At 53.7% G+C, this 21,550-nt stretch overlaps 7 protein-coding genes and 1 non-coding gene across 8 annotated transcripts; 7 read left to right on the forward strand and 1 right to left on the reverse strand.

Annotated features, from left to right (window-relative positions):
• Positions 1-105: 105 nt before the first annotated feature.
• Positions 106-1,578, forward strand: ColSpa_08220 (putative alpha-L-arabinofuranosidase axhA; the record flags this gene model as incomplete). Its single annotated transcript, XM_049274432.1, has 5 exons — positions 106-433; positions 496-590; positions 656-901; positions 1,008-1,212; positions 1,274-1,578. The coding sequence occupies 5 exons, from the start codon at positions 106-108 to the stop codon at positions 1,576-1,578; spliced, it is 1,179 nt and encodes a 392-aa protein (XP_049130389.1).
• A 2,714-nt stretch (positions 1,579-4,292) lies between these two features.
• On the forward strand, positions 4,293-5,691 carry ColSpa_08221 (dynactin subunit 2-A; the record flags this gene model as incomplete). The annotated part of the gene is made up of 3 exons (XM_049274433.1): positions 4,293-4,331; positions 4,392-4,451; positions 4,501-5,691. 3 exons carry the CDS (start codon positions 4,293-4,295, stop codon positions 5,689-5,691), a joined length of 1,290 nt encoding a protein of 429 aa, XP_049130390.1.
• Positions 5,692-6,472: 781 nt separating this feature from the next.
• Positions 6,473-6,879, forward strand: ColSpa_08222 (40S ribosomal protein S28; the record flags this gene model as incomplete). Its single annotated transcript, XM_049274434.1, has 3 exons — positions 6,473-6,533; positions 6,646-6,729; positions 6,818-6,879. 3 exons carry the CDS (start codon positions 6,473-6,475, stop codon positions 6,877-6,879), a joined length of 207 nt encoding a protein of 68 aa, XP_049130391.1.
• A 926-nt stretch (positions 6,880-7,805) lies between these two features.
• Positions 7,806-8,096, forward strand: ColSpa_08223 (molybdopterin synthase sulfur carrier subunit; the record flags this gene model as incomplete). Its single annotated transcript, XM_049274435.1, has 1 exon — positions 7,806-8,096. One exon carries the CDS (start codon positions 7,806-7,808, stop codon positions 8,094-8,096), a length of 291 nt encoding a protein of 96 aa, XP_049130392.1.
• Positions 8,097-12,601: 4,505 nt separating this feature from the next.
• Positions 12,602-14,691, forward strand: ColSpa_08224 (lactose permease; the record flags this gene model as incomplete). Its single annotated transcript, XM_049274436.1, has 8 exons — positions 12,602-12,777; positions 12,837-12,962; positions 13,028-13,131; positions 13,184-13,296; positions 13,439-13,583; positions 13,648-13,979; positions 14,035-14,439; positions 14,503-14,691. 8 exons carry the CDS (start codon positions 12,602-12,604, stop codon positions 14,689-14,691), a joined length of 1,590 nt encoding a protein of 529 aa, XP_049130393.1.
• A 4,352-nt stretch (positions 14,692-19,043) lies between these two features.
• ColSpa_08225 (fumarylacetoacetate hydrolase domain-containing protein 2) lies at positions 19,044-19,880 on the forward strand (the record flags this gene model as incomplete). Its single annotated transcript, XM_049274437.1, has 4 exons — positions 19,044-19,058; positions 19,116-19,355; positions 19,413-19,448; positions 19,500-19,880. The coding sequence occupies 4 exons, from the start codon at positions 19,044-19,046 to the stop codon at positions 19,878-19,880; spliced, it is 672 nt and encodes a 223-aa protein (XP_049130394.1).
• A 35-nt stretch (positions 19,881-19,915) lies between these two features.
• Positions 19,916-20,186, forward strand: ColSpa_08226 (fumarylacetoacetate hydrolase domain-containing protein 2; the record flags this gene model as incomplete). Its single annotated transcript, XM_049274438.1, has 2 exons — positions 19,916-19,998; positions 20,054-20,186. The coding sequence occupies 2 exons, from the start codon at positions 19,916-19,918 to the stop codon at positions 20,184-20,186; spliced, it is 216 nt and encodes a 71-aa protein (XP_049130395.1).
• An 816-nt stretch (positions 20,187-21,002) lies between these two features.
• On the reverse strand, positions 21,003-21,085 carry ColSpa_tRNA_230. The gene is given in 2 exon segments: positions 21,003-21,037; positions 21,049-21,085. It is a non-coding gene; the product is annotated as a tRNA-Gly (tRNA).
• Positions 21,086-21,550: the final 465 nt, after the last annotated feature.

Raw genomic sequence — 21,550 nt, forward strand, 5'->3', positions numbered from 1 at the left:
GATACGTACTTGTACTTGGAGATAGAGATATCACGGCTGTTTCGGACATAAAACCACTCATATATATCTTGCAGTCTTCTTTGGTTATCAGATCTTCTCTAAATCATGCTCGACGAAACCCTTAAGCGCCCTTCATCCCCCAGCTCGGAAAACATACAAGCCCTCAAGTCACGAAAGATTAGCAACTCACACAGCAACGGCAACAATAACACCATGCCTTCTGCAGTCTCAAACGGCGCAGCCGAGGCCAACATCGTCGGCGGAAACCCCATTGCCCGCCCTCGGTTGAGCAAGCCGCTCGTCTACACCGGCTCCTTGGACAACTACAAGAACGCCGACATTACCCCTGTAATTGGCCGGGAGTACGAGGGCCTCCAGGTGGTTGATCTCCTCAAGGCCGACGACCAGGTTATCAGGGACCTGGCTGTCACAAGTAAGTCTTGACAACAACTCCCATTCTCACCCGAGAGTACCTTATACTAAGAGTGACCTCAGTTTCTCAGCGCGGAGTTGTCTTCCTGCGAGACCAGGATGTCACGCCAAATCAAATGAAGAACTTCTGTCTCCGCCTCACAGAACTCGCCGGATGTGTAAGTCTAGACCAACACCAGATGTGCCAGCCTCATCTTGTCGTCGTCCCTGCCTCCTAACTCAGCCGAACCAGCCCGAATCATCAGGCCTTCACATCCACCCCCTGACCGAGGAGGGTAGCGAGCTCGGTGACCAGATTAGCGTCATCAGCAGCGAGAAGCAGAAGAAGGGAGGCGGCCTCACTCACCAGTTGAGCGACGTGAGCCGTTTCGCCAGCGCCGGCTGGCACACCGACATCTCGTTTGAGCAGGTCCCCTCAGACTACGCAATGCTCAAGATCCACACCCTGCCGCCGACCGGTGGTGACACGGTACGTTTATCTCTGCAATCCCCTTATGACCCCCCCTGTTGCATTGCCACTCCCTTGCAAATGCATGCAGATGGACTTTGCCGCTCACTGAACATCTCGGGATTAGCTGTGGGCTTCTGGATATGAGATCTACGACAGACTTTCCCCTGCCATGCAGAAATTCCTGGAAGGGCTGACAGCAACCCACGACGCCACATTCTTCCACGACGAGGCCCGGAGGCTGGGCAACCCTCTCCGAGAGGGTCTCCGAGGCTCACCGCTGAACAAGGGCTCCGAGCTCAAGGCCATCCATCCCGTCATCCGCACCAACCGTGAGTGATCGCCCCCCTAGGCCGAATCCCTGGGAGTCCAGAACGCTGACAAAACCCACAGCTGTGACTGGTTGGAAGTCCGTCTACGTGAACAAGGGTTTCACAAAGCGCATCAACGGCGTCACAAAGGACGAGTCCGACATCCTCCTCAACTACCTCTTCAACCTCGTCACCCAGAACCACGATGCCCAGGTCCGCTTCAAGTGGCGCCAGAACGACCTTGCCATTTGGGACAACCGGAGCATGTGGCACTGCGCGACCTACGACTATGTCGACGCCCGAGCGGGCGACCGCGTGGCGTCCCTCGGCGAGGCGCCGTATCTTGATTCGAACAGCACGGGCAGAAGAGAGGCTTTGGGGTTGTAAAGTTATGAAAAGTTTGCTATGACTGGCGTTTAGTTTGATACTTGTAATGGACTGGTAGGCATCCAATGAATCATTAGCCATGACACCAACATTCTGCAAGAGAGCTTTTTGTAACACAACACAAGAGTGGACCAAGACGAACAGTTAACGTTCGCCATGACACTTATCATTCCGCTTTCCTCTCCGTGATGCTATTTGACAGCCAACTGAGGCCAACCCGAGGCCAGATACAGGCGACCTGGTCCCTAGTCACTTAAGAGTTTACTCGCCACATGCCCCTTGCCATTTTCCATCCATCAATGGCCTGTCTGTTCATCGTCGCTTAGCTGATCAACTGTATCCCCAATGTCTTCGTGAAGCAGATCGCCAATCCACCTGCTTTCTTCGAGTATCGTTCTTGCTTCGTCAGTCTCGACCTCCATGTCCTCGCAGATCAACTGAACAGCCAACTCGGGAACCAGGACTGCCTCCACATAGCTAGAATATCCACGCGATGATATGAGCCGGTCTTCCACAGCTCGTTCCCTCAGAATCGTCGAAAAGCTGCCAACAATGTTTTCTGACAGCGCACGAAGGCCTCGTGGACCGTAGTATCCCGGCGTCAGGCTGCCCTCTGCTTTCAGCAATGTCCGATTCTTGCCTTCCTTAACCTTGTCGTCCAATAGTGAAGCGTAGTGAGATGAACCGCCGTTGACGATGTCCTGAAGAAAGTCGTAATGAGCTGTGAGTCGAGAGCCAAGACTTTCCCAGTTGATGTTGGGATATCCCCGGGCATCCCAAGCATCTTCGGCTGACTTCTTTTTGTGCAGTCGACAGAACTGAATCTGCCTGCGGATATGAAGCCGTGCACCCCTGAAAAGCTCTCCAAGAGAGCCTTGTCGACAATTTCACTGCACATTGGGCAACGTGTCTCTATATCGAAATCGGAGTTTGAGTTGTCCGAGAGATCCAAGAATGAGTCTTTCTCCTCTCTCTTTTTGGACGGGGGCTTGGGGCTTGAGTCCAGATCGCGGAGACTAGTTGGCTTCCTTCTAGGACTTTGCAGAGGTTCAGGTAACGAGCCAGATGGGTGCTTGAATTCGGCCTTGGTGGCATGCCGAGGCAATGTTTCAGGACTGAGAGACGAATGCTTGAGGAAAGTTGCTCTTGGAGGGCTGCCAAGAGGTGAAGATGGCAAGGATGGGAGTTTGACGAGGCCTTTGTGCGGATCCTTGCTAGGGAATTGATCGAATGGATCCTCGTCGTATGCCTTGAACGACGGCTGGGGCCTTCTTGGACTCGGGGAGCGACCTTGGATGAGTGTAAGTAAGAACTTAGAACAGCAATTGTAGAATGAGCCAACCTTCTTTCCTCCGATTAGCTGCCGCCTTTTCTTGCGAACTTCTTATCGTTGATTTTTCAGGCAACTTCCTCGATCGCTGTATGTTTTTATTGTCCCGCTGAGAGTAGGACTTCCCTCCTCCTCGCAATCTTCTCACCTCTTTCTCATCGTCAAGCTTGCCGGTCAGTGCCCTCCTTTTATTAGATATTGAGTTGGGCGAAGCATCGTCGGGCGAGGTTCTCTTGCTCGCACGAGCTGTAATGCTTGAACCCTTAGAGCTAGCAACCCGTCTCAAGCCCAGACCACCCTGTTGGGACGCGCTGTACTCCTTAGCCTGTTCCTGCCCTCTTTTTGAAGTGCCGTAATAAGGGGTACGTTGAATATCCGCACGAGATGAACGTGGACTCTCATCTGAGTCTGAGTAGTCTGTAGTGGGCCTGGAACTGCTTTTGAAGCGGTTCTCCTTGAGCTGTGATGATGGTGAAGGCTTCGTAAGATTTGAACCTAAGCTCTCACTCTGATGGTTCTCTGAAGGTGCCGGCTGACTGGTCGCAGGAGGTTCTGGCTCACTCAGCTCCGACTCCGTGTCATCCATGGGCGGATCATCGATGTTTTTAGGCTCGAAACGAGACTTGCCTCGGAGCGTCTTGAGCAAAGGAGGGGCTTTGCATTCCTAGAGAGGCCTGCACGCCGCTCATTCTGATAATTGCTTCCGCTGGGCATGTTGGCAGGATCAGTCTTGAGATGTGCCTAGTTGTGCGCGAGACACCGAGCTTTAGGGATGAAGAGGCAACTCTGTTGAATGATCTGCAAGCTTCTCAAAGGGAGTCCACCATCAGTCCTGACCGGCTAAGCTGCCAATCGAGAACCTTGGTGAGGTGGCAGAATCTGGTCGGAAGGAGCCGGCATATGCGTTGTGAGGCGACATATACGCCAATTGACGGCCTGTGGGCTCCTTTGCGAGGGTCCGGTCGCATCGAGTGCGAAGAGAGATTGTTTGGCGATCGGGGGCCACAAAAGTTGTTGCCCGCTTGAGGTTAAGTGTTCTTTGGGGAAACGAGCAAAGCTGCAGTCGCGTTCTCGACGCGTGCCTGCCTGCTCGGGGGCAGATTCACAGCGTTCCGATGCTACCCCACCTATCACTGCAACTCGCGCCTCTTAGGTACGTACGGGGAGTTTTAATAAGTGGGTGGCCCCTGCGGCTCAGCGACCTGTGACACTGAAGCTAGGAGCTCCTTTCCGCGTAGGGGTCTCGATCACTTTGTTGACTTTACTGCACTTCGCGATTGACATTGTCACCATCCACAAACGACGCCGTTCGGACGTCTTGACAGACCCCACCCCAAGCAGTGTGTCTGAAAACTGTCTATCGCGAACCCTTTGGATTGTCATCATGGCCTTGAACCGCAAATACGCCGCGCTTCCAGATTTGGTCAGAGCAACCGTGTCCCTGATTGGCTAGAGCATGAGCAGCTCTACTGACACCGCCTAGGACTCGGCCCCTGATGTGTACGAGACCCCAGAGCTGACCGACGACACTTCGACTGTTCCTGTGAGATTGGTTTCTTCTTACACTAGGGACACTGGCTGATGTGCAGCAGACGACGACCGGACAGTCGCACTCAGACGATGACTTCGACGACGACCTGGACGAGGACGCCAACGGAATCTCGCGATCCCGACTTCGAGTAGACCAAGCGCGGTCTCGCTTTCTGCCCGCGGGAGTGGATGCCACAGAGGTCGACTTCTCGGATCGGGTAGACGGCAAACGCAAGTCTTACAAGGCCTCGACTAGACGCCAGCGCATCCTCCAAGACGGCACGGCGGAAATCGGTGATCTTAGTGACGAGGATGACGAGAATAATCTGGAACGGAAGATTGCGCGGTTGCAGCGCGAAGTCGAGGAAGCCAAAGAGGAGTACGGAAAGAGAAAGGAAGCCGCAGCACAGCCCGCTCCTGGAGATGAAGAAGAGAAACTGGGGTCTCTGAGCAAGGTCCTCGACGAGATCTCTAGAACCATCAAGCCGCACACCTCAAGCTCTCGTGCTGTTCAGCCAGCATCTCAGTTACCTAAGCAGCAACAAGAAGGGCCGCATGATAAGCTTCCTCAAGGAAACGCTGCGACGTACACCGTCACTTATGCTCCTACATACGAACAAAGCCACGCTCTTGCCAAGGCAGCGGACTTCGACAGACGGCTCGTCCTTCTCGAGAAGGCCATTGGGGTTGGCTCAACTGCTTTGCCCGAGGTCGATATCAACGGACTACCGAGAGCCATTCTCCCGACTCTCGACGGCCTTCAGAAGCAAATCACAACCCTATCGCAGGCTTCGACGTCAAACCTCGATACGATCAGTCGTCGAGTGCGGACTTTGATTCAGGAGGCTCAAGAATTGGAAAAGGCGAGGCAAGGGGCCAAGTCCGCGCAGGAAACGCTTGACAACGGTCCAGCGGACAGCGAAGGCGCCCAACCTTCGGAGCAGCTGGCCAAGATCAACGCCCTCTATGGAACTTTGCCCACAATTGAGAATCTGGCTCCCCTGCTGCCACCACTGCTGGACCGTTTAAGATCACTCCGGGCAATCCATTCTGACGCCGCGACTGCAAGCGAGATGCTCGAACGGATCGAGAGGCAGCAGATAGACATGGCTACCGACCTTAAACAGTGGAAGGATGGCTTGGAGAAGGTTGAAGAAGCGATGAAGGAGGGCAACACTGCTATGACGGGGAACATGAAGGTCATGGAGGCCTGGGTCAAGGACTTGGAGGGACGCATTGCGAAGTTGCCGTGATTGGCTTCTGGCCGTCGAATGATACCCTTGCTTTTATCCTTGTAGTTGAGCTGAGCGTCAACAAAGCTCTCTTGAACTTGGTGACTTGTGATGCTCTTTTTTGGGATCGAAAAGTGATATAGTGCTCTGACAGCAGGCATTCGGTCTGTACAAGTCTAGCCTGCAACTGACTTGGACCTGGAGACAAGGTGCCTGAGCATATTGAAAACCGCGACATTGCCTGGACAAGACGCAAGCACTGTTAAAGGTCTCTGCAAGGCAATGTGGGCGCAAATGGGACTCAGACTTGAGTCACCAAAGGGTTGTATTGATCGGAGCAAATGTTAAATGCCTGTCAAAATGCAGTCTGAAGCCGAATCCTCCAATACAGCTTTGAGGCTTCGCACTCCACGATGTGCATACATCCTGTTCACTTGCATATCCTGCTCAGCCTGCGGGCCATAGTGAGGTAACGGTTTAGTGACTTGCCATGTTGCGGGGCAGAAAACGCTCTGACTAGGAGGGAGCGAGGGCGGTGAGCAAAGATGGTTAGTGCCAAAACCGAACCGCGGGATTGGTCCAATCAAAGCCCGCGCTGGGTCGTTCTTTCCTTCTCAGGGTTTTCCTGCCCTTTCCTTCCACAAACCCATCGCATCGCATCTGCAATCCATCGCCCAACTCCGAGTCCCTCCCCAAAGCGCAGCCATCACCAGCACCTTCGCAACCACATACATGTACGTGCCACGAACGCCGAAATTGACAGAGATCTTGACGACTGACGTAATTTTTGACTGCAGTCAAAATGGATTCCGCTAAGCAGCCCGTCAAGCTTGTGAAGGTCACCCGCGTCCTGGGCCGTACCGGTATGCTCAGCCCCCGAAAATAGAAGAAAACCGATACCTCCCCGAGATCGAACTTGACGATGCGCCGAGACGAAGGAGGGAATTGTTGGTCATGTTTCTGACAGCGTAATAGGCTCTCGCGGTGGTGTCACCCAGGTCCGCGTCGAGTTCATGGACGACCAGACCCGTTCCATCATCCGTAACGTCAAGGGACCCGGTAAGCGACCACGAACACCCCACGATTCTCTGCTCCCGCAGAACGAACGAAAGGAGAAACGGCTCGGTACTGACTTTTTGTGTTCTAGTCCGTGAGGACGACATCCTTTGCCTGCTCGAGTCTGAGCGTGAGGCCCGCAGACTGAGATAAGACGGCGATCACCGGCGGCGGCGTGTGTTATGGACATTACGAGGAACGGATCTTGGTTCTGAGGATGGGACAGGAACATTGCGAGGGCTTCGTCACCCGAGCCCACGGCTTTCGTGCTTAGAGGAGTCAAAAACGGATTCTGCATTGCGAATACAGCAAGGTTCTCCCACCAGCCGCGAGGCAGCTTCTGCACGAACAAAACCTCGTGTACCTGTTTGTGATGCGACGCTGGAGGGCGAGGGAACGGCGTCTTACGAGAGCTTATCATCATCAATGGACAGCCTGGGAAAATTCATCAACATCTTCTGCATAAACTGTTCCTTCTCTTTCAGTGCCCCGCAATCTAACTCTGTTCGACCAACTAAGTACACAGCTTTTACTGCAGGACAACGAACGCTCGAAAACGAAGACCACTCTTCGAAACCCAGCAATGCCAGCCGGGACCTGGGCAGCAAACCGCGACGATGACTCTCCATTTGCCGCCTCAGTCGCGATCTTGCCCCGCCAGCCGCGAAACGAACCGCGGAACGCTTGGGCAGTGGAATCTTTATTTTTGCGTCACGTGATTGGGGGCTGCGTTTGCTAAAAAAAAATCTTTCCTGACGTGGCCCCACCTCAGCTTCCTGCAGCTATAAACTTTCCCTTTATGCCCATCGTCAAATCTTCTTTCTCTTTTACTCTTCAGCCCAAGGAAAGGGCTCAACACGAATTGGTAAGTCGATTTATTCTTCTATGTTCTACAACAGTTGGGATGATGTATCCAAATTAGCATGTATTACCTGAACATTCTTTGATGTATCAAAATTATCACCAAGATCTCTGACACCAACTTATCAACCACTTTTCGTGTGTTTCGTCAAGCTTCGCGGCATTGGCTAACAATTCAAAGACTACAGTTCTCCACAAAAAAAACCCACAAGCCGACAATGAGTGCGATACCAAGACCGCCCAAGGGCCACTTTAACGTACTGTTCTTTGCCAGCGCTGGCTCCTTCACATCCAAAGAGCACGAGGCCTTCCCAGCCCCAATGTCTCTCAAGAAGCTTTTTGATGTACTCGAAGAGAGGTACAGTGGTATCAAAGAGAGGATTCTAGAGTCATGTCTGGTGACGGTCAACCTTGAATACGTAGATCTCCCCGGCCCTGATGAAGGTGATGGACTGGAAGTTCAGGCAGGCGATGAGGTAGCCATCATCCCTCCCGTCAGCTCGGGATGACGGGCGGTCGCACGTAGGCGTGGTATCTGGTAGCGAGCACTTGGTGAGGACTTGGATCCAGTTCATCTACGGTTCAAATCTCCCAAGCTGCCGAGGGTACAGCAGACCTAACCACCGGTCACCGCCCTCATTGTGTTTCGTCATGTTGTCCATCGTGATTACGTCCCAGCAACGGATCTCTTTCCCCATCCTGGGTATCTAGTCCCCTCTTCTTGACGAACGCATGTCTCCAATCGTATCTCCAAATTCTCCACCAGTCTGGATTCTGCTTGCTCCGGCGTCTGCCCCAGCGGATCCCGAGCACGAGCAGGGTGACCAACAATACAACGACCAGCGTGGATATGATGGAAATGATTGACGTCAGACTCGTGATAGTTGAGACCTGGCAGCCTAACGGCTTGGTGCGGAGTTCCCAGCGTTCCGCCCAGTGTGGGCAGATGTCCTCGTTATAGGCGGGTGCCAGCAATGGGATCGCGTACGGGTTTGGTACACATGCGGATGTCTGTCGATCACAAAGAGTCAGCGATCGCTTCGTCTGGGATCTGGATGCCGCAAACCAACCATTGGACACCAGCTACACTGGTACTCCGCCAAGCACACTTTGCAGTCCTGGTGTTTCCAGCATCGAAACAGGTGCTCATCGTCTGATTCTCTGGTCGTGAAGTTCTGCCTCAGCTGTCGAATCTCCTCTGGGCCGGGCGATTCCATCGCTGTGCGGGCGCGCATTTCTGCCGGTTTCCGATACACAGGCACAGAACTATTGTCAGGGAACACCGATCCAGTGGGACACAGCCGGCGAAAAGTGAAGCTCGTGAGGATGCTAATGGGACAGCAGGCTCCGGACGGTGATGGGGCTGTGCGGGGAAAGGAGCTGGTGGATTTTGATGGTCTGTGCGTGGACGACAGCCCGAACTCCAAACCACCAAATCTGTTTCCATCGATCCATCATCAGACATACTAATTCCTCAAGAAGACTTCCTTAACATCATTTTGTAGACTTGAGAACACGGAGAAGGCCCGCTCGTGGCAGCCGGGTGCATATTGGTCTTCTGAAGAACCTTGCAGGCGTGATGTGACGGCGGATAGACCCTCTCGTTAAGCTACGATCATCGTTCTCGGCATCGCCAAAACCTGCGCCGGGCAACGGGACAAGGCGGCCGTCCAAACCATACCATGCAGGCACTCACGGCCCCCTCCCCAAGACTACGACAGCGACAATGTCTAAGAGCGTCCGCTGCTGAGGATCGCAACATCGCAACCACCACTGTAACCAACACAGGCAATTGGTCCCAAGATCACGGGTCGATCAGCTGCCATCAATCAGCAACTCGCAATAAGGGAATCTTCTAGCGGCGACATGCCGGCAATATGGATAAATCACCCCTGTTCAGGGGAAGCAGCCGCAAGTCAACTACATCTCGACATGTGCATGTTTCACGGAAATGGACATTTGATAGAAATATGCCAATCTCCTTCGCATTTACTCCGAGGTACTCGGATACGGGTGCCGTCTCGCGAGGATGTTCGCGTGTCCTTGACCAAAAGTAATAGACGATATGGCACCGCAATCATCTACAGTTGTACCTACGCAGTCCGGATCACACATCCGTCTAATGATATGCCGGGAGTGGCAATCGTGCCTCTCCGTTGATGCAATCGGCCCGGTCGATACCACGGACAAGAGGAGGCTCGAAACCCATGGCCACCTCTCCAAAGAAGTGAGATTTTGTACGACTGGAACACAGCTAGCAGTGAGCATTCGTGTCGCAATTCCGCTCGTGTTGGTTCCAACGTCCACAGGTCACGCCGCAATACAAAATCTGGCATGAAAATAGCGCGATCTCCGACTGAAAGCCATTTCAGCAAACACTGCCGGGTAGCATTTAGCCTAGATTAGGCTAAATGGCAAAATGCTCTAGTGTCATGGGTGGCGCCGGTCGACCTAAGTCGTGGGGTCCTGGAGACACCCCCATGTGAGAAAGCGGCGCATCCATGCCTCCAACTTAACGCTAGGAACCTCCATCCTGCCGAGTCACTCCGACTATCGACTTCAACACGGTGCGACTCTCACCGTCGTGATGGAGTACTGCGAATGCATACCCCACGCCGATTGTTGGGGAGCATGTGCCGTCGAGCTGCTAGGTTCAACGATGGAGACCAACAAGTGACAAGTGAGCAGGTGCTCGAGTGTCGTACGGTTGTTCACGGCCGTGGCCTGCCTGTCGCTCGAATCCCCACCAACACCACTTCCCCCCACGTCAGGAACCACGTGGAATCCTCCTCCACGAGAAGCCTGGCAAGAAGGGAGGAAATCCGTCGGACCTGATTGTGTTTTGCTTGAGCTTGGCGACGTTGACTACTGTTTGGCACAAGTTGCAGGACAGGTTGGTATGCAAGGTCGGGCTGATCCGCCTCTCCATGGATGCACTGACAACGTCTAGGTGTTCGCGGGCGTATTGTGTCTTGTGGTAGCCCTCCACACATCCATCCACGAATCCACACGACATCCCCACCGGGCTCTGAACATGGGGGATTGCGGGATTGTGGATCAGCTATTACTGAGCCAGCCAGCAAGAAGCGGTAGGTACTCGGCCGACAAGGTTACGAGATACCTAGCCTGCCGCTTCAGTCGTCACCCTGTTGCTGCTTAACTCATCCCATCGAGACGACCGCTCCTCTCGCAGGACACGCTGAGCCGCCAGAACATGCTGCTTTATCAGGATATGGCTCTTTTGCGCAACCACTGTCACTCGAAGCACGGGCCTGAAAACGCAAAAGCCGAAGTCTTCTTCGGCCCTTGCACGCCCTCTTTTCGCGTACCAAGAGGTACGACAAGGTTACGGGGGGAACGCTTTACCGAGGGAACTTTCTCTGAACAGGGGCCCATCTTCAACACAGTCACATCAACGAGACGGAGATATCTGCACTTTCGGCCTGGCCTACCGCCTGTCAAGTTCGACGCTAAGTACTGTAATGCCTGGAAAGGAGCGCTTAAGTAGTGTATTCCAGGATTGCAGCTCTCCATGCATCAGCGAGGGTGCTTTCCTCACGCGGCCAGCCAAACACACCTGTTATTATGGAGCACAGGCTTGCTCAGCACAGATGCGAGATGCGGTTGTTGCCTGATTCTTCAGCGAAGTCACTCGGCGACAGTCCGTCGTGACAGCCCAGAGGAAAGAAAGGGCAACGAAAAGAAACATTGAAGGATGCACAAAAGAAGAACCCACCCAGAGAATCAATAACAACGATTGGCACGGGTCACAGAGATATTACACTGGCTTTGTTTTCGAGTCGCCCACCGTCTCAGCCCACGTTTCTGTCCAGAGCCCCAATTTCACGGTTGAATTATTGTCCAGTTCTCCACCTCGGCCCTGTTTTCCCCGCAGCGGTCAGCTAGTCAACCCCAAACTCGTCTAATTTTGCGGTTCCTATTATACCTGTCCACGGTTCGCTGGGATATCTCTGGGGTAAAGAGCCGGCACAAGCTGTTCTCGAAGCCTTTCGTCCGTTACTCCTGCCATTGGCACTGGCGGCATAGTTGCCGAAAGGCTCGTAAGCGTCCCTCACCTGAAAAAGAAGAGGAAAATCTGGTCAAAGAACCGTCGCGTGGTTGGCTCAAGGACCAGTCATCTTGAGGGCAGCAGAACAGGCCAACGGGCGAGACCGTCCCAGTCTCCACTTCCCTACGATCCCCGCTTCGTCACCCTCTCTTCTCCACGGGACCCCAGGGGGAACGTAGGTACATCGTACGTCCAGGAGTGGAACGCTCACACCTTGTCCCCTCCAAACTTCCAAGGTTGACCTTGACTAGTGGGACCCAGTGTCCACACCAGGCTCCCGGCAAAATACAATCATCAGAGTTTGGAAAGATGGGCGTCGATTCGTATTCACCCGTCTGGACGGCACCAATTTCTTGGAGAAGAGCTTAGCACCGTGAGCCTCAGTCTTGACCAAGGCTTGTTAGAGCACTTGGCGATGAAGCTTTGCCTTGAAACGTCCACTCATTCGACTTTTGCCGGACGAAAATGGCAATCCCTTGCCGCGCACACCATCTCACCCCCATGCTCTAGTATCTTGGCTGCAGGCTGCTCGTGCTGCCCGAGGTCCTCATGATTTGACATGACGCTGATTGGAGCCGGTTGGCCTCCGACTGGGACCTCACGCAAAGGATCCCGACCAAGTGGTTCCTGCCTGATGCCCCTTGGAGTGAGACCATCTTGAGATCCATACCCTCCCGGTCCAACACCCCGTCTGGAAGCTCGCACTGTATCTTTCTAGAGTCCCGTCTCGCTTGTCGCGTTTCTCTTGTGATCCGGGGCTCCATATATTAAGACCCGGAGACCCCGCGTCGTATATCGGTTCATGTCCTTGTCCTGTCCTTCTCCAGTCATCCTCTGGCCCAACAAAAGGAAACTGCTTTGGCTCTTGCGTTCCTCGCCGGCAGACGCGAACCACCAATCTTATACAGCACACACGATCTTCAACGCCGTCGAGCCGTCGCCAAGATGGGTTTCTTGAAGGGCCTCTCGCAGAAGAAGCCCAAGAGCGAGGCCGTCATCCAAGCTCAGCAAGAAGCTCCCGACTTTGAGAGGGTCGACTGGATGAGAGACCCCGGTCTGCGAAAGCTCTACTTCTACGCATTCGCTCTCTGCATCGCCTCGGCAACCACCGGTTACGATGGGTATGTCACTGACACCAGCATTGTGAAGTTGATGGGATGCTAACGCCGATCGTCAACAGAATGTTCTTCAACTCTGTCCAGAACTTCAACTCATGGCAGGAGTTCTTTGACCACCCCAAGGGAGGTCAGCTCGGTCTTCTCAGCGCCTTCTACCAGATCGGTAGTTTGCTTTCCATCCCCATAGTGTAAGCGACATGCGACAGAGCTCCCCCCCCCTCGGTATGGGCCTGTGTACTGACTGTACGCATAGTCCCTGGGTGGCAGACCACTTTGGCCGAAAGATTCCCATCGTCATCGGCTGCGTGATCATGATTGCCGGCGCTGTCCTTCAGGGCGCTTGCCAGAACTTGGGCAGTACGTTTTTCGGACATTTGGTTGCCCTTCTCAGGAGACTGACCCAGTGCAGTGTTTATGGGTGGCCGTGCCCTCCTTGGATTCGGCAACTCCTTTGCCCAGATTGCCTCCCCGATGTTGCTCGCTGAGCTGTGCCACCCGCAGCATCGCGCTCGCCTGACGACGGTACGTATCTTATGCGGCCCCGCCTGTCCGCCTGGCTCCTCCCACACCAGGCCCATCCTCGATGAAGCTATCACGAGACGTCTTTACGGATGAGTAAGCTACAACGAAGTGCAGGAGATGCTGACATTCCTGGTTGCAATAGGTCTACAACTGTCTCTGGAACGTCGGTGCTCTTGTCGTCGCCTGGCTATCTTTCGGAACCGACTTCCTGTACAACGAGTGGTCGTGGCGCATTCCCGCTATTGGCCAGGCCGTGCCCTCAGTCATCCAGCTTCTCTTCATCTTCTGTAAGTCGCGTGGCCTCCTCACCACCATACATAGCCCCTCGTTCGGCTGCTAACTGTCACCTAGGGGTTCCCGAGTCCCCCCGTTACCTCATCGCCAAGGACCGCCATGAAGAGGCCCTCCAGATCCTGGGCAAGTACCACGCCAACGGCAACATCAACCACCCCACGGTCCAGTTCGAGTTCCGCGAGATCCGCGAGACCATCAAGCGTGAGATCGCTGCCAAGAACACCACCAGCTACCTCGACTTCTTCCGTACCCCGGGCAACAAGTACCGCTTCATTATCCTTATCTCGCTCGGTCTCTTCTCCCAGTGGTCTGGCAACGCCATCATCTCCAACTACACCAACATCTTGTACAGCAACGCCGGCATTTCCAGCTCCACGGCCAGACTCGGCGTAGGTTTTCTGACCCGAATTGATGCCGGAATCACAGGCTAACCCACCATCACAGCTCTCCGCCGGCCAGACCGGTCTCGCCCTGATCGTCTCCCTGACCCTGGCCATGCAGGTCGACCGCTTCGGCCGCCGCCCCATCTTCCTCGCCTCCACGGGCGGCATGCTCATGACCTTTGTCTTCTGGACCCTCTCCGCCGGCCTGTACGAGGAGCACGGCTCCCCCGGCTCCAACTACGCCATGATCTTCTTCATCTGGCTGTTCGGTTTCTTCTACTCCTTCGCCTGGTCCGGCCTGCTCATCAGCTACTCCATCGAGATTCTGCCCTACAAGCTGCGTGCCAAGGGTCTCATGATTGTCAACCTGACCGTCCAGGCTGCTCTGACGCTCAACAATTACGCCAACCCATATGCGTTCGACTACTTTACCGGCCACACCTGGAAGCTCTACCTCATCTACACTGTAAGTTGCCCCTACCAGGAAACCATCTCCGTTTGACCAACTTCCGACTAACGTCAACCACAGTGCTGGATCTTCCTCGAGCTCACCTTCGTCTACTTCTTTTACGTCGAGACAAAGGGCCCCACCCTCGAGGAGCTCGTCAAGGTCATCGACGGCCCCGACGCCGAGGTCGCCGACCTCGACCTCGCCCAGGTCGAGCAGGAGGTCAAGATCGGCCACGAGGCCGAGGAGATTGAGCACAAGCGCGGTTGAGGCATACACCAAGCGAATTTCCAAAAGGGTGTTTCCATTGCAAACGACCTTTACGTCTAGAGCCTGATATATGAGCGCATATGAGCATGCAGATACCCTATCACCCAGTTTTAATGCATAGAGTCATGCGATACACACTTTGTTTAATGATATGATCTACAATATAGACATGATATGTCTCAATGCTGTCCTGCTCTCCATATGCTGTGACCACGCACTAACTATACCTCTGCCGTGTAAACACGTCTGTGGCCCAAAGTGGTGCGGAAAGACTCTGGTATTCCACATCATACATCAAAGTGGGGCTGTGTCATCTTCGACAATGTTCGACGGAGCACGCAACATCGTTTGGGGTAGCAAACTGGGGTTAATAGGATTCAAGTGCCCATGTCAACGGCACCGCATCTACCACTATTTGAAAAAAGCCAACTCTGCGCTTTTCCGTCTATAAACATTTGGGTCGGGCCACAGTCACTGGGCTCTTGCCTCCCTGACAGCTTTGGACTGCCGGATCTGTGCCTTTAGTTTCCTCGAGTCAGCCCGTCTTTTCCTCGCACGTTCTTTGACTGGGTCTGGCTCATCCTCATCACCAAGAGTCTCAAAGGCCCTCAGGTCCGCCAAGAATCGACGAATACGAACGCCTGTCTTCTGTCGGATCCAAGCGTCTACCTCTTCGTCACAGGCCGCTGATATTGCTATGTTCAGACCTCGCAATACATCTCTGTCATCGATGTTTCTATCATCCTGTTCCTTAGCAACAGAGCCATCATCATCTCTGAATGTCTCGCGGGTCTGTACAGGTTGTTCCTTAGGCGGCAGGACATTTTCTTCGTTGCTGCAAGATGGGGGCGGTTCGTCATGCTTTTCTTCTCGAGCAGCAGTAGGCTGGTATTGTTCTGTCAAGCCTTGCTTTACGATCGTCCCGCTCTCGGGCAGCTTAGATTCTTTTCTTTCCATCTCCTGAGATGCAGCCTCCATCGCAACCTTAAGAGACGAAGAGGTACTCAAGGTCAGTTTCCATGTAGACGGGAGATCGGCGTTTGATACGGCTGTCTCAGGGCTCGTCATCGCAGATCGTTCTTTACTTTCTGTCTCTGGGATTTTTGGAGGCCCTGGCAGGCTTCGAAACATTCTTCCAGATTGAAAGATAGGCGGGTGCTCGAACCCTACTTGTGTTCTTGGTTGAAGAGCCTTTTTCTTGGCCTTTCGCTCGGGCTGATGAATAGATACCCTCATGGGTTTCTTTACAACTTCCTGAGACACCTTTGGTTCTGGTTGTATGTGACCTTTGTTGAGTTGCCTCGGAGGTGTGTTCTCGTCTGAAGCGAACACGGCAACCGCTTTGGCTGTCTTTCTGTTCACGATATCTAAAGACTCCCCTTCAGTTGCAACGTCCTCACGATCTGTGATTACATCTAGCTGGGACTGCTTTCGAAGTCCTTTGGGCGCTGAAGACTCAGTCGGCGGCACAGTGGGCTTTCGCGACGTTCTGAGACGGGCTTCAGCCCTAGGTGGTATCGGTGGTGTTTCTTGCTTGGGATTGTGAGTTGATTTCTTCAGGTGCTTACTTCGTGGACTCGGTGGTTCTATGTCGTCGAGAGGGGGGAAAGCCTCACGAAGTTTTCGATAGGTCGATGGACGCTGCATAGGGTTTCCATGCCATGTTTTGACCCGAGCGTCTCGGGAATCTTGTTCGCCTTCGCAGTTGTCAGTAAGCAGATGCCCCAGCAAAGATTCGAACTTACGCCATCCCTTCAGACCTTCCGTCGCCTGGGGATATACTGGCTGCCACTTTGCCAGGATCTTGTTTGGCGTGTCGATAGCTGTGGGCGTTAGAACGTGAGGCGGTCGGCTCGCAGGCTCGTCAGCTGATTGGTCTCTTGTGTTCGGAAAGCAAGGAAGATTGCAGCAATTGGATCTGTCCTTTCTTGCCGGCACTTCATCGATCAAGGCAAGCTCCCAAGCTTCCGGTTGAATGAAAGCAATGTGTGTCCCGGAACTCGAGGAATCGGTGGAGCTCGTCGAAGGGCTCCTCAAGCCATTAAGCTGGAGGTCGCCTGGTTCGTCTTTGCGTTGCGGCTCCTTGGTGTGACTTTTCGTCGACATTATAACCTTATCGTCTGATGCGGCAGCCGATTTGGGCTCTTTTACCGGAAACGTCTTTGGTGGCGACCGTTGCCGCTGCTGTACAGATGTTACCGCCAGACCAGCAGCCTGGAACTGGTCCTCATACGGAAGAAGCGCCGTCACAGTATGAAGCGACACCACAGACTCTGGCGTCGGGGTAGAGACAGGTAGGTTTCCGGCAGCCGCTCTACGCTCGGCATAAACTTCCAGTTGTCTGGCGAAGCGGTTCACTTCTCGCCGGCGACTTGAAGTCCGCGAAGGCGGCTGAGGTGCTTCCAAAGATCGGTTTGACACTCTTTTGGACGGTGATGCAAGAAGAGACACTTGGCTCTGCTGCGAGAGACTCCGGCGAACAGCCTCCTACAGCTGTGGATCAGCAACGCCGAATCTTTTCTCATGGGAGGCCACCGATTCGCCGCGGTGAAAAGGGTGAGCGGGATCCGACATGGTTATGATGGGGAATTCTCGATGTTCGAACGGGCCAGAAGTGGGAGTCTGGCGGTGGGACTGAGGACGAGTGGGCTTCGACCGAACCGGAGACCCTGAAGGATCAACAACGGGCTTTGCGTGAGGGTTCCGAGTCCTTGATGGACGACCGGGCCCAGCAAAGTCAGGCTGATGATGAGCCGAGATACCCTGTGCTTTCGGTGAACTGGGACCAGCCTTTGTAGGATCTTTCATTGCAACGTACCAGGCAGGGGGCGTTTTTTGGATTGACTGCTTGTTGGGCCGTTGAGGATATGGTTTTAAGGGCTGAAGAGCATCCGATGCCACGAGTCTGCGAAGTCTCTGTATCTCTCGTTCCTGGGCGATGGAGATACCGGTGGAGGCTGAAAGGGGTCGGTTCGCTCTCCTAGCAGACAAGGCTGTTGTTCGGGAACGGGACACCTTGCCCGAAGGAAGTCTGACTTTGCTGACTCGCTTCGTGTAGGCGACTTTCCGTTGCTGGCGACGGAGGCTCTCCACAGACTGGCTTATTGGGTTGCGGAATACGTCCTCCGCTGCTTTATGGGCAAGGTGCGGTGCGGGATTAGATACGGGCGGTGAACAGGTTGAAATACAATTATAGTCTCGGAAGACTCTGTCGCAATCAAGCATTGTCCATGCTCGGTGAACTGAGAGATATCAAAGTTGGGTCCAAAGAAGAATTTGTGATGGTATCATGTGGTCTAGGTAACAGAACGCGGCATAGGAGAGACATGTGGTGATACAGAGGGAAAGCATCGACGCTATCCCCTGGTCTGGGCTTCGATGACCGGGCCGGTATCCATTCCGAAGAAGCCGCGGTTTCCCAGAAGGACGTGAAGGGGGCCAGTGTTGTGGCAACCAAAGCGCCCTTTCCTCAACGGCTGACATCCTTGATGCTGGGTGAAGAGTACGTCTCGAGCTGGCGCCGACCCTTCCGGAGCAAGTGCTCTACAACGGAAAAGTCACGCTTGTCGACGGTGATGTACCTGTCAAACTCGGTCCTACATCTTGGTCAGTATGATTTCCTGCGCAAAAGCCGTAACTCTGCACAAGCTTGCCTGGCAAATGTTCGAAAGTGCGGTTGCGCAGTCTGCATCGATATTAGCTCCCGCATGTAGGTTGCGACATGGGCTGAGAAATCTCACCTCTGGCTTCTTACGAATTTCCCGAATGCATTGTCTGTAGAGAGACAAAACCTCCCGTTGGAGACCGGAAAGTCCGCGTCTTGCTACAGCCATTTTCAATGTCAACTCGGCGTGGATACTGCGGAAGGCGGGGTCCTTTGGGGGTTCATCAGAAAATCGTATCCGAGAAAGCTCAAGTCGTTGATGTCAGTCTCAGGAAAGAGCTCCGTCTCTCAGGTCGAGGAAAAGTGGAGCATATTCTCGGCCAAGCGGATGACTCAGCGACCACAGCTCCTGGAGCTTGTGGGTAGCTGTCCCAAAACGGAGTGTACCTACCTAGGGGTGCTGAGGCAATGCCGATACATTAGCCGCGAGCTGCTGCCGATGGATTTTAGTGATGCGCAATGCTCCCACGCGGCACATCTGCCGCCGACAATGGCCGAGCTTAGCACCTAGACAGACCACGCCGTCTGGGAGGAAGTGTGGGGTTGACACAGCGTCTTCGGCATGCTTCCCGATATTCATCTCATTCCAACGTCCTCAACTGCTTCACATCAATTGTAGATTATTGTGCTCCTCAAGTTATTTGTATCTCGCATTCACTTTCGACTTCTCTTAGTGTCAACCGTGAAGATGGCTTCGTTCTCAGTGAGTTGATCTTGCTTCTTGATGCCTACCGCATCTTACTGACGGTCGTGCTGCTAGAGACTCGTCCGCTTCCTCGCCCGAGACGGCAAGACATACTACGGCGATGCCATCCTTCCCAGCGGTGTCACTGACATCGCAAAGGCGAGACAAGCTCGCATTGTGACGGGCGACATTTTTGGAAGACACGATGTCACAGAAAACGTCGCCGACATCCGGCTGCTGTTGTCCCCTCTAGCTCCCGAGCATGTCAAGACTGTGCGATGCCTAGGTCTTAATTATGCGAACCACGCAAAGGAGGTCAGCCTTCTTCCTTCTTAGACTCGTCTCGTCAGGTTGATAGCTAACCACTTACAGTCGAACATGGCCATCCCCAAGTTTCCCGTCCTCTTCGTAAGTCCTCAACGACCCTGGTGACGCGCTGCAGCAGACTGACCCAGCCAGTACAAACCGGTGACCTCCCTTGCCGGACCGACCGACCCAATCCCCGTGCACCCGATCGCACAGACAGGTAGCACCTTGGACTACGAGTGCGAACTGGTCATCGTCATCGGCAAGACCGCCGCCGACGTGTCCGAGGATGAGGCCCTCGATTATGTCCTCGGCTACGCTGTCGGCAACGATGTGTCGCACCGCGAGTGGCAGATCCAGCGTGGCGGAGGCCAATGGTCGCTCGGTAAGGGATTTGACGGCTGGGCGCCGTTTGGCCCTGGCATCGTGACCAACAAGGTCGTCAAGGATCCGCAGAACCTCAAGATTTTTACTAAAGTCAATGGAGAGACTGTTCAGGTGGGCGACGCGCCGCAAACACAGGCTATGAGATAAGCGCTGATGGTTGGCAGAACAACAACACCAAAGACATGATCTTCGGTATCAAGAAGACAATCTCTTTCCTGAGCCAGGGCACTACCCTGCTGCCAGGAGATGTCATTTTCACAGGAACGTAAGTACAGCAGTGATGATGATCCGTTGATGCCACTTACTGACGGAAAGCGTAGCCCTGAGGGCGTCGGCATGGGCCGCAAACCCCAGTTGTGGCTGAAGGACGGGGACGTTGTCGAGGTTGGTCTTGAAAATGTAGGCTCTTGCACCAACAAGGTGGAGTTTGGCAAGTTGAAGTCAAAGATCTGAGGGGCAACCAGATTTCGGTTGGGGTTGTTACCTTGACACGCTGTGACTCTTTTTATGTTTCCTTGGTCAACAGCGGTCAGGTGAATACTAAGGAGCCACTGGAGTTGCAAAACCAGGCTGATTTCGTGCCGCACTTAACGGTAACCCAGAACCTGGGTGCTGTACAAATCGGTTCCGCGGTAGAATTATGGGTTTCATTTGCCTTTGGCCCTCGTCGGCTACTTCTCCCAGAGGTCGTGCCAAGTATAAACTTACTTAGCCCAACTGTAATTCAGCCACAGCGCGCATTCAGGCTGCATTTGCACCGCATATATCTCCACCTAAGCCACCTAAGCCCGAGTTTCTGGTTCACCCCCTACCCCTACTCGGAAGAAGCACGATAAGCAATTGTACCAATGGACTGGTTAATGGGTGGGTGGCCGATGAGCCTTGGGCCGGCCGGCCGCACATCAAGCCAAGCACTCACACATAGCACAAAGCACAAAGCACAAAAGGGGAACAACTTTGGCTCTCGATTCGTCCCGCACAGATCCAGGCATGCTGTCTCGTAAGCGGGAGCGTTGTTGGACTGGTCGCGAATCTGGCCGACATAAGCACATGCACAGCTTGCAAATATCCTCCCAGCTCAGCCAAGCATAGTCAGTCCATGGAAGTGGAACTTTCCTAAAACTAAGCTGGTATTTCTGCCATGTGTCCATGTTTCCAACAATAAAACCCATTAACATCTAGGAATTCACTGAAAATGGCCCGGGACCCGACCCAACATGTAAGCACCACAAACTGAAGGGCAAAAAGTTGCCAAAAGATTAATGATGTTGCAACCATCGGGACTCGAACCCGAGTCCCCAGCTATCTCATTGAATGGAAGGCTGGGATGATAACCCCTACACTATGGTTGCGTGTTTACACGACCGGATGCCGAGGTTGTTGCGATTGGTGGGGACCAAGACGAATATGTACGACAATGAGCGAGCGACATGAAAATGCCGCACTTTTGCTGCTTGTGGCTCCGGTGGAGTAGAACAGTGTCTATACATATCAGCGAGTTAGTTACACCAAGGCAGCATCTCTGTTGACAACTTGAAAGGTCGCTCTTTTGCCAAGATTGACCACAGTACCATCAAGCTCTCGATGCCTCCCTTGTAAGAGAGATATAGGAAAGGGGTCTTCTTCTCGATTAGTGCAGGCAGACACCCTTCGCCACCGACAAAGTTGAGTCTTGTGAGACGGCAGAGTACTTGCATCCCACATTTCCTCAATGAAAACGTATACGCAGTCAATGTGGAAAGATACGACCAGAAATGGAGTATCTGAGCCGGTGTTTTTCTACCCAAGCCGTCGATGTTGTCTTGACACCGCGCTCT

Source organism: Colletotrichum spaethianum (genome assembly GCF_022836535.1).
Source record: "Colletotrichum spaethianum MAFF 239500 DNA, contig22, whole genome shotgun sequence".
NCBI lineage: Eukaryota > Fungi > Ascomycota > Sordariomycetes > Glomerellales > Glomerellaceae > Colletotrichum > Colletotrichum spaethianum.